This window comes from Tiliqua scincoides, chromosome 5, assembly GCF_035046505.1.
Source record: "Tiliqua scincoides isolate rTilSci1 chromosome 5, rTilSci1.hap2, whole genome shotgun sequence".
Taxonomy (NCBI): Eukaryota; Metazoa; Chordata; class Lepidosauria; order Squamata; family Scincidae; genus Tiliqua; species Tiliqua scincoides.
Genome location: NC_089825.1, coordinates 77,589,490 through 77,600,341, shown reverse-complemented (window position 1 = coordinate 77,600,341; position 10,852 = coordinate 77,589,490). Strand labels below are relative to the sequence as shown.

The window sequence follows — 10,852 nt, the reverse complement described above, 5'->3', positions numbered from 1 at the left end:
ATGAGAGAGAGAGTTACTTCTGAGTAAACATGCATAGGATTGGGCTCTGGGTTACGGGCTATAGAAGAATCTCTTGTTTTTGCAGCAACAGACTGACACAGCGACCCCTCTTGTGCAAAAGAGTTATCGCACATCCTATTGTTTGCTTCGCTTGTGACGTCCATATACGAAAAAAGACTGTCAGATCCCTAACTTTGCAAAAGGTTTAAAAGTGGGCCATATGAAACTAGGCGGAGGGGGGGAAAGGATGCTCCTAAAATGTCATTAAGTTGCAAATTCCTGGAAGACACTTGCTGAGGTTTCACTGTTAAGAGGTATATTTCTTGCCCTCAGGGTACAGGCAAGGTTGCAATCTATGGAAGCTTGATGCCGCTTCGACAAAACTGGGAAGGTTAACGACCGCTCTTACTCTTCAAGTCCAATCTCACTGTTGCTTAAAAGAGAATCTGCACTAATAGCAAGCCTGCCTTCCATCTACTGAGCTTTTTGTATCAATAGAGAGCGCAGTTTTGCAGTCGCGGGGGTATAGCTCAGTGGTAGAGCATTTGACTGCAGATCAAGAGGTCCCCGGTTCAAATCCGGGTGCCCCCTTCGGCCTATTTTTTTTTATAATTTTTGTAGTAAAACAAGAGACTTATAATTGCCTCCGAAGGGAACCCGAAAGGATCTGTGTCCGAGGAGGAGAAATCAGCCCTTTAAAAGCACAGGGGGTGCCACTGGTTCCATTGCAACATGCAGATGCAGCCTGAATGGGGAAATGAGACTGCAAAAATCTGTACCCCCCTCATAAGCTTTGAACAACTAGTGTTTGTGCCAATAGACAAACTACTCCCCCTCCCCAACATTTTCCCCCTATGTGGAAGCCAGAGTTAAGAGACAGAAGCATTCAGGTTGGCCTCCATAAGACATGAGACATAGGGTGATCAGATACAAAGGAGGGACAGAGTACCTCTCCTTCAAATGGAACTAACAACATGCAAAAGCATGATTAAGGCAGAAATGTTTTTAAGCATGTGCAGAGTACCACTGATTAGTGGCACCACACTTTGGATTGTATAGAAGAGGGAATTTCTTTTTAAAACCCCATGTTGAACTGCACCTGTCCAAATTCCCTCTTCTGTACAATGGTTAAAGGTAGCGGCACCTTGAATCTGGTTTGAATCTGGTCACCCTAATAAACAAGAGGATTGCAACTCCTGGCTTAGAGGACATACATGTTCTTTATGTTCCTGAGATTCACAGCTCTGTCCCACTGGCCACCAGTTTGGCCCAAAGGAAATACCCCTCTCCCAGCAACCACCCCCAGCAGGGTTCCCAACTCTTTAGCAGCTGCAAGACAAACAGCTGCTTATTCAGCCTGCGCAGGAGGGAAAGCTTGACCTGCTGGGTTTCTAACCATGACTCCGCGTTTTAGAGACACAAGAAGCCTTGGGAGAAAAAAAAGGTGGCAAGCTCAATGGTGGATCAGTCATTTCCCCTGCTTGTGGGTGAAGAACTCCAATGGGTGACTGTGTGTGACCCCAGAACCTGAAGCTGGGAGTCACTATGGATTGAGCAGAGTACAAAACTGGATATGCAAAGCTGATCGTTGAATGGCTTCGTGGAAGTCACTGAATCTAGCTTCCGAAAACTCGGCATGGTTTTGACTTAACTCCTAATTATGTGCATTAAAAAATTATCTTGGGATGCAATTTTTAAATTGGTGATTTTGGGGGGAAGGAAAACATCTCCAAGGGGGCACCCGGATTTGAACCAGGGACCTCTTGATCTGCAGTCAAATGCTCTACCACTGAGCTATACCCCCCTTCCTGCAAAAAAGCTCGCCTTAGTCATTTCAAAATAGATAGCACTAACTGTGCTGTGCACATCTTGCCTGGTTGCATGGGGGGGGGAACAATTAGCTCCCCATGCTGCCAGTACCCCAAAAGCATTAATTTTTCATTTGCTCTTGTGTCAAAGAAATGCAATCAATTGTTAATTAAGTTAAAATAAAGGTCTTTCAAGAATTGCACGCAGAATCACTAGTTGGTTGCATTCATATCTAGATGATTAAATAATTAATCATAATTATTATAATTAATTATGAAAAATAATTAATCTAGATGATTAAATAATTAATCATCTAATTAATCATCTAATTAATTGAGAGCAATTAAGGCTGCATTCCTATGCACACTTTCCTGGGAGAAAGTCCCATTGACTATAATGCGATTTACGTCTGAGGATTGGGCTCTAATTGAAGAGTTAAGATTAATTTTTGCAATGAAAGATGCAGGCCTGCAAGTCTTGTCTTCTGAAAAAGTCTTATCCCTAGCCCCAGATGCATGAGGCCTCATTTGGGTTCTTCCTGTGCTCAGAAACAATCTTGGGTGTTTTTGTTTTAATTTTAATATTTTAATTTGTAGATTTCCAAGCTCGGAGACAGCAGAAATTAATGTTCCAATCCTAACCACACTTACCTGGGAGTAAGCCCCATTGACTATACTGGGATTTACTTCTGAATAGACATGCATAGGATTGGGCTCTGTGCTATCTGTTCTATCCCAAGGCTGCAATCCTATGCACACTTTCCTGGAAATAATCCCCACTGAAGACAATGGAACTTATTCTTGAGCGGACATTCATAGGATTGGGCTGCAAGGCCAAACACGGAAAACAGGCTGCTGGGCTAAGAGTTCCCCTACCTACCCACCTATGATTGGCAGAGAAGGAGGAATTCCACAATTTCTCCTATGAATGCAGCACTGGAATAGGAAAAGCCTCAAGGTGACAATGCTCTTCTATGCACCTCCTTTGGCAACCCCAGGGTATATGGGGGGGGGGCAATTTGGCAGCAATTATGGGAATTACTTTGCACATGCTCAGGTTCCCTCTTCTTTATTATGATGAACACCACAACTGAGCTCTGGCACTGATGAAATAAAACCAACAACCTAGCTTTTATTTTGGATAGACAGTACTCATAAAGCCAATGTTTTAAAAAGTGGCACTCCTATGGGAGAAATCCCCATTCAAGTCAGTTACCTCTGAGTAGGAATAGGACCATGTTGCAAGAAAGAGCCCTTGCAGTTCAACCCTGGGGTCCCTAGGGGGTGCTGTGGCTAGCAATGCTTAGTTTGTCTCTACTGTCACATGACAGGGGCGCCTCACGTGACATGGGTGTCATTCAGGGAAAGGATTAATTGTCCCGGCAGCCTTTGCACTTTCTTTTTTTTTTAGCCCACCATCCAAGATGTCTAAGCGAGGTAAGGCTTGGCGGCCGGGGGAGGAAGGAGAATCCGCCGCCATCCACCCCGCTGGTTGAGCATTCAGTGTCGCCTCGTTCAGGGTTGCTGTTGGGGGAAGCTCAGCTACTGAGGGGACCTGATATGGCCGCGTAGAGGAGCTGAGGTGTTGGGGTATGGCTGGGAGGCCCGGGTAGGCCTTGGGGGTGGCAAAGGCCAGTGAGAGCCTTCAGCTCCAGACACAGACTGCTTTTCAGAGCTTGGGCATGAAGCATTGGGGGGCTGTGCAGCCCCTTGCTTGAGAGGGAGGCTTGCAATGTAAAGCTCAGCATGGTGTGAGGGGAAGTGGCTGTGTCTGGGTAGGAGGGGAAGGGACACGTGTTTAGTTCAATTAAGTTTATCTAGGCTGGGCTTAAGTTGGGATTTGTGCAGCAGTATGCTTTCTGGAACGCTTAGTATGTTGTAATGCTGTATGAATGTCTCCATTGTGTATCCAGAATGCCTTCCTGATCATTGCCTAGGGTAGTGGTCCCCAACATGTGGTCCTGTGAGCCCCTGAGAAGTGGTCCATGAGGTCTCAGGAAAAAAAGTGAGCACTTCCCCATGGACCACTGAAGCATTGGCTGTGGTTGTAGATACTCTGCCCTCTCTGGTGGTCCAGTGCTTGCTGAGTGCCAGTTGTGGGAAGGTCCATTCTCTGCCCTTTCTGGTAGTCTGTGGAGGAGTGCTCACTCAACCGAGATGCTTCCCCATGGGCTACCAGAGAGGGCAGAGAATGGATCCCCGGTAGCTGGCATTTCCAGGGCATTCCCCCATGGGCTACCAAATTGAATTGTGTGATGGGGATAGAGAGGGTTGCATGTGGTCCATGACAGTTCCAATGTTTACCTTGGTGGTCTGTGGGCTCCTAAAAGTTGGGAACCACTGGCCTAGAATTAGTCATTTAGAGCAGCTATTCTCAATTTTTTTTCCTTTTAGTCATGGCCCTGTAAGAACACTTCTCAGGTTCTAGGGTCCCCTGTCAAACAATGTTAAAGCATAACTAGATAAACATAAAATTCTCTTCTCACAGTTTTCAGTCTGTTGTCCCCTTCAAATGTGCCAGGGCTCCTGGGGACAAATCCCCCTGTCCTAGAAAGAGAAGAGAGATGGTCTTCTCTTTTAATAGAGCATCATAATCTGAAGGAAAAAGGAAATAGTGGCTTGGCCTAGTGAGTGGTGAAAATCATGCACCATTTTGTGAGTAGTGAGAGGTACAAACCTTTGAAATTATGTATTCCTATACTGTGTGGCTGAATAACTATTTTTTTCTGCCTGTGTTTGCTATAACAGGACGTGGTGGTTCATCTGGTGCAAAATTCCGCATCTCCCTTGGTCTCCCTGTGGGAGCAGTTATCAACTGTGCAGATAATACAGGTGTGTCTTGTGTGGGTTGGCTTGGAAGTGGGGAAGAAAACACCTAATTCTGGATCTTGGCTTCATTATTTCTGGGCAGACTACCCCTCCCTTTGCCTCTGGCAGGACTTGTATCAACTGTACAAAAAGGAAACATTGAGGTGTGTAGCTTTTCCTGCCCTAGCAAGGCAGTGCCTGCTTCAGTTGTCCTGGAATCATGAAAGGGCACAGAAGTCTTGTCAGGAATGAAAGATGCCAACTTAGATCTAGTATCAGCTTAAAAGCATGGGGAATTAACATGTCTAGTATTTAAAATTCTGAGATAACTGGAACAGTGATTGGGGAGGGAGTGTTAACCACGCATGAGGATTTCAGTTTGGCGTTTAGACTTGAACTGGAAGATGTGCGGGGCGGTGGATTGAAATCTTTTGTCTACCATTCAGTGTATTATGGTGAAAAAAGGGTTGGGCATGCACAGAAGTCAAAAGACTTTTCCACAGGTCCATGGGTTAGTGACTACCTGCTTTTGCTTGAATCATTGTACTGTTGTAGGTACTGCCTCTATATGTGTTATACTAAAGTATTCTCTTATATTCGAGTTAAGCAATCAGCTTGGCTACTTTGGATTAATTGTAACCTGTATCCTATATTAGTCTAGCACTGAGTAGGAGCAGCAACGAAGTGCTTTAAAAGACTTCAAGATATGCAACTCTGCCAGTGCATGTGTCCATCACACCATCTCTCCCCTGTACTAGCTTTTGCAATGCAGGTGTCAAGGGTGCAAAACAAAGCAGCCAGGAATCCCAACACTGAGTTCAAATTCCTATATACCACTGTACACAATGCTAAAAACATGTTTTTGGCTGCAGTAGACTAAGGGAGAGAAGGTGGTCCCCTTGAGAGAAGGCAAGAATGTAAAATAAACCCATGGGCCTTTGTGGGGCGAAGGCTCAGATCGTTATGGGAGAACCCACTGACTGATAAGAACCTTCTTATTGGGGAGGAACTAGAATAAACCATAAGAGGAACCCCATGAGCTAAGAAATACAGTGGTAGTTCACCAGACTGGAAGCAAACCAGGTTCAAGCCCAGAGGAGGACTGTAACCAAAGCCAAGAGCAGAGGATTGTGCTCTTATAAATTGGTATAGGAGTTTGTAGGCTTTTGAATTTGCACAGAGGCTTTGTCATAATATTGATGTGCTGTTCAGATTCTGGAAATGGTGATCTGTGGGTGAGTGTTTGTGGCTGGGGAAGGGGGTTGAATCCCATTGCCTTGAACTTTCAGTTTTGATTTTATTTAAAGAAACACACACACCCCATTATAGATTTGACAGTAATACTAAAAGAACAAGTAACTTCATGGGTTCCCCTTCTGAAAAGCACTCGCTGGGTCTTATCTTGTGGCTCAGGGAGTTGTCGTGGAAGGGCAAAGTAACAGCACTGCTTTTGGGTGAGGTGGTAGCTTGTGCTGTTTTGCCTCAATCGGTGGTGCCACATCTCTGTGAAGAGGAAGTCTCATTAATTCTGTTACTTGGGTGGATTAATAGAATAATACCTCCTTTACTTCAAAAGGGGCCAAAAATCTGTACATCATCTCCGTGAAAGGGATTAAGGGGCGCCTGAACAGACTGCCAGCTGCTGGTGTTGGAGACATGGTAATGGCTACTGTCAAGAAAGGCAAACCAGAACTCAGGAAAAAGGGTGAGTGATGAAGGAGATGGAATTTGAAACCCTTTTCTCACACAGACTATCTTGAAATGATGAGTGGGAAAGTGGTTGGTTGTAAGGGAGCTTGCTGCGCAAACTTCTGTTTATTAAAGTTATGTTGCTGAGATGGATTTTAAATTAGTAAATATATGAGGTGGAAATGTGTGCTTAATCATTAAACCAGTTCCTTGAGCAAGCATACGCATTAATTGGTTATTGTAACAGGACAAGTATATCTGTTTGCATCTGAATGGAAGGTTTCATGTGACCTCAAAACATAATCCAAATTCTCTAGTTATGCAACCCATGTACATCATGCACTGCAGAGTTTAAAGGGGCAGCTGTGAAATTAATAATTTTGTTAGCTTTCTGTACACTTGTAAGAATATTTAAACAAGATCACAAGGGATAATTCAGACTCCGCACCAATCTTGAGTTTACGCTAATCATGGTTTGTACAGCTTCCTTTCCCCCTGAGAGTCCCTATCTTCTGTCCTAAAAAGAGAATCAGTTCAGATACAAATCTGTAAACTATGGCTTAGCTCTATGTGAACAAACCCCGAGTTGGTACATTATTTTTAAAATGACAGCTTTTTCACTGTCCTTCTCCTTGTGCTTTAGAGAGGTGCACAACCTGCAGTTTCTTTGAGCTCGTTTAAATGGTGTTAAAACTCCCAGGGTAGAGTAGTGTCCCAAACCAAGGTTTGTCAATTTAAGTACAAAATGCAGTTTGCTTCAACTGTAGTGAAAAAACTACATTTCAGATCCTGGTTTGGTGACCACTCACATACCACGTGTGAGGTAGTTTTTGTTCAGACATGACAAACTGTGGTTTGGTGTTAAGTCTCAATTCATCCTTAAGATTGGAGAGTTAAGACTTGCTAGAAGCAGACACTATTTTTGTCTAGTGCATCTTCATGACATGGAGAGTCGAACAGTGCTGCCTTTCTAAATACTTTCTTTCAAGTGTTTGGCTTTCTAAATAAATATGCACAATCTTCTCAAAAAGAGAGATGGTACACAAACCTCTGAGTCACTTTAATCTCAATTGCATATTTTTGTGTCTGGATTTTTGTTTGCATGGAAAAGTCAAGTTTTAGCTTGCTGTGTTAAGAAGGTCATGGACCCAGTTTTAAGTGCTTGAGTGTAGACTTTTATACTTTATATGTTTATAAGTTTATATGTAAACTTCAGGTAGTTTAAATCAGGTTATTTTTAAGGGACAGTTGATCTTTTAAAAAACTGCTTAAAATAAAAACGAATCTGATGCCTGATCTTTTTCCACCTTGATTGGAGACCTGCATCCAAACATATGGCCTGTCATTTCAAATCAATCTGTGAAATTGAGCTCTTCTACTGCTCCAGTCCCTGTCATGCCTTTCCACTTCCTTTCTCATCTGCTGCACAAACGCCCTCTGGTTCTTCAGCTTGACCTGAGGCTCTCTCCCAGCCTCTGTGATGTACCTCACAGAAGGCACACTGGGTGTTGTCATGCTGTTGCCACCACCACTTCTTCAATACTACTTGTGGCGCATTATAGTTGTGTAGCCTATTCCTTCTCAAAAGCACTTTCCGGGTCTTTGTTTCATGGCCTGTGGAGATGTCGTGGAAGGAGATAGCAAACTTGTCACTTTTGGGTGAGAGAGTGGCCACATGTGCCAATAATCTCAATCGGTGGCAGGACAGTTTCTAGCTGAGATTGTCAAGGGAATTGTGATACTGTGGAGTGGAGACTTCAAAACACTTAACCTCTGTTTTAGTATGTTGATGTTCCTGTACACTTCCCCATGCTTGTTTTCAGCAGGAAAAGGAAGGGTAAAAATCATTAAAATAAAAAACAGCAACCCTCTGTCGGTTGGTCAGTGACACAGTTGGGTTTTCAGCTAGGCATACCAGCTAATACTGCTTTGCTGGCACCTGCCAGTAAAATCTAAGAGATGATATAGTGATCAAGTCCAGGTTAATGCAGCAACGTTCGGCAAAACTCAGGAGGAAGTTTAGAAGGAGCGGGAGACATTTGAGGAGGGATCCTGTTCTTATTAGTACATGCTGACATTCCTCCTCTCTCTTGCCTTCTTTTGGGTAGCACTTACCAGAGAGGTGGCAGGGCTTAAGCTGACCTAGAAATAAGTGACTGGCTTGGGAGCCCATTGTCCAATTGTGGCTGCTGGTTGTGGTTAGCAATTAAAGATGGAGATAGAGATGGTAATGGCACATAAAGGATGAAAAATATGTTTCCTGCCCTCTTCAGCAACCTTGGGGCCAGCCTTAGCACCAGATACGTACACCTAAACCTTTGCACCTATAGGTTAAAGGTATTTTTTTCTTTTTCAAGTTTCCTAGGTAGCACCTGGGTTTCAGATGTTTGAGATGAATGCTGTAACCAAGTAATGTACATTCTGCCCTAAAAATGCTGGACTATGCTGTATTATAACACTAAGAGATGGGTCGGGCACAAAAGGTTTTGCCCATTAGAAATACATTCAGCGGCAAAGTTGGCTACTTGGGGCATGATGCAGCTTAACTTAAGTGCTTTATATATTGAGGGCCTAATCTTTTCCAATTTTCCAGCACTAGTGCTCCCCGTGTCAGGGAACAAACAGTCCCTTAGCTTGAGAAGACCTCCATGACTGCCCTCCCACCACAGGATGCACAGGATGCACCTCATTGGCACAGCTGCATCAGTTCTGGAAAGTTGGATAGGCTTGGGTCCTGAATTAACTCTCCCGTTGAGCTTAGTGGAACTTAAAATGAAACATGCCCTGGTTTGGGTTTTTTTGACTGACATCAGAAGCGTCTTAGAAATCTAAACTTTCTATAAAACTCTGGGCTACGGTAGAACACTTTCTGCTCGTACAACACTTTTGAATTTATGATCCCTTTCTTAACTGGAGTTACATTGAGCTGTAAAGAAATGAGTTCCTAGAAAGAAGGCAACTGTAACATCTTATTTCAAGCTGTAGAGTTGGGCACTTTTGTCTTTGGTATGGTTTTTGAGTTTCTCTTCCTTCTTCCAGTGCATCCAGCGGTGGTGATTCGTCAACGGAAATCGTACAGGAGAAAGGACGGGGTGTTTTTGTACTTCGAAGACAACGCGGGGGTGATAGTAAACAACAAGGGGGAAATGAAAGGTATAGATGCTAGCTTGGAATGGTAAATAAAAAGAGCAAAAATGTGTTCCATATCATTTGTTTTATGTTTTTTGGGGGGAGAAATCATTGTGTTGCTGATATATTAACCTGGTAGTGTCCTCTCCCCAGTCCCTAGTTCTGTGGGCAATTTCTTACCAGTCCTTAACAGTGTTCTTACTTTTTTCAGGTTCTGCTATCACAGGCCCCGTCGCCAAGGAATGTGCAGATCTGTGGCCCAGGATTGCCTCCAATGCCGGCAGCATCGCTTAAACCCATCCCATTAACTTTGTAAAGTTCCAATAAAAGTGGTTATACAAAAACCTACTGGCTCAGGCTACAGTTTCTCATTTTTTAAATATTGCCCTTCCTCTTAAGGAGCTCAGGGGGGTGTACGTGGTTCATCCCCTCCTTTTGTCCCAGGAAGCTTCATCGCTGTCTGAGTCCAACTCCCAAACTATACATTGTCTGGCTGTCATAGTTCAGTCAATGTATGATGTCTTTGCCATATTAAATAGTATGTGACATGAGCCGGACTGGCCTGGCCATGCTGCAGTATGAAACAGATGTGAGGAGCAACTGTCTTGGAGGGGTGGCAACCAAATAAGCCCCTGGTCCATCTGTCTGGTGCTCTCTCATCCTGCTGCTCTATGGGGATGCCATTCTTCTTCCAACTTAGTGAGAGCAAGTTGGATGATGATCACAGCAATAGCAGCTTCTTTCTCCAGTGCTGCTAGAGGGTAAAGTAGGGCAAATTGATACTTTGGTTCCAAATTACCTCCCTCCCCTCCCCCTGGCCACCTATTTGGTGCTTATAAAGATGAATTGGAAAAGGTGATTTGGAGCCTGTCCCTTTTCCTCCTAGTGAGTATGATAGGCATCATTTGTGCTACTTGCAGCATGTTTGCGGTGCAGTTCCCAGTGTCCCGACCTCCTGTTCATTTCAAAGAGTAGCATAAATAAGGGCAAGGGGCATGTGTGCATGAATGTGCAGAGGTGACATTGAGGTTGGGATTCAGGCAGCATGGGGGCATGTGTAGGAGGAGCCTCTGGAAGTGAGAGAATCAGCTTCTGAAAACAAGGGATGTCTCAACTATGAGATAAAACAGCTTGTCAGCAACCCATACTATTTTAAGAACGTTGGTGTAGGGCAGCGATTTTTCCACCAGTGTGCTGCGGCGCATTGGTGTGCTGCGAATAGTCTGCAGATGTGCCACAGGAGTTTTGTGGGGAGGGTCACTTATTAGGGCCATTGGAGGAATGTGAGCACCCTACCTTGTCAATTTGTTGAAGAACTGATGGTGCACCTTGACAATTCTGGTGCCCTGTACATGTACCACAAGATGAAAAGGTTGAAAATTGCTGGTGTAGGGTGACCCTAGTCCAGAAAAACCACA

The 10,852-nt window shown here is 44.1% G+C and overlaps 1 protein-coding gene and 3 non-coding genes across 4 annotated transcripts; 3 read left to right on the top strand and 1 right to left on the bottom strand.

The window, feature by feature from the left end:
• The first annotated feature begins 519 nt into the window (after positions 1 to 519).
• TRNAC-GCA (transfer RNA cysteine (anticodon GCA)) lies at positions 520 to 591 on the top strand. The gene has a single exon. It is a non-coding gene; the product is annotated as a tRNA-Cys (tRNA).
• A 1,141-nt stretch (positions 592 to 1,732) lies between these two features.
• On the bottom strand, positions 1,733 to 1,804 carry TRNAC-GCA (transfer RNA cysteine (anticodon GCA)). The gene has a single exon. It is a non-coding gene; the product is annotated as a tRNA-Cys (tRNA).
• A 1,343-nt stretch (positions 1,805 to 3,147) lies between these two features.
• Positions 3,148 to 9,778, top strand: RPL23 (ribosomal protein L23). Its single transcript, XM_066628562.1, has 5 exons — positions 3,148 to 3,245; positions 4,557 to 4,640; positions 6,193 to 6,321; positions 9,345 to 9,458; positions 9,646 to 9,778. Exons 1-5 carry the CDS (start codon positions 3,233 to 3,235, stop codon positions 9,726 to 9,728), a joined length of 423 nt encoding a protein of 140 aa, XP_066484659.1. The 5' UTR covers positions 3,148 to 3,232; the 3' UTR covers positions 9,729 to 9,778.
• LOC136654893 (small nucleolar RNA SNORA21) lies at positions 5,987 to 6,119 on the top strand. Its single transcript, XR_010794637.1, has one exon. It is a non-coding gene; the product is annotated as a small nucleolar RNA SNORA21 (small nucleolar RNA).
• Positions 9,779 to 10,852: the final 1,074 nt, after the last annotated feature.

Coding starts and splice junctions, on each gene's coding strand:
- RPL23 (XM_066628562.1), top strand. Junction 4,641..6,192: donor CAACTGTGCAGATAATACAG/GTGTGTCTTGTG, acceptor TTACTTCAAAAG/GGGCCAAAAATCTGTACATC. Junction 9,459..9,645: donor CAACAAGGGGGAAATGAAAG/GTATAGATGCTA, acceptor TACTTTTTTCAG/GTTCTGCTATCACAGGCCCC.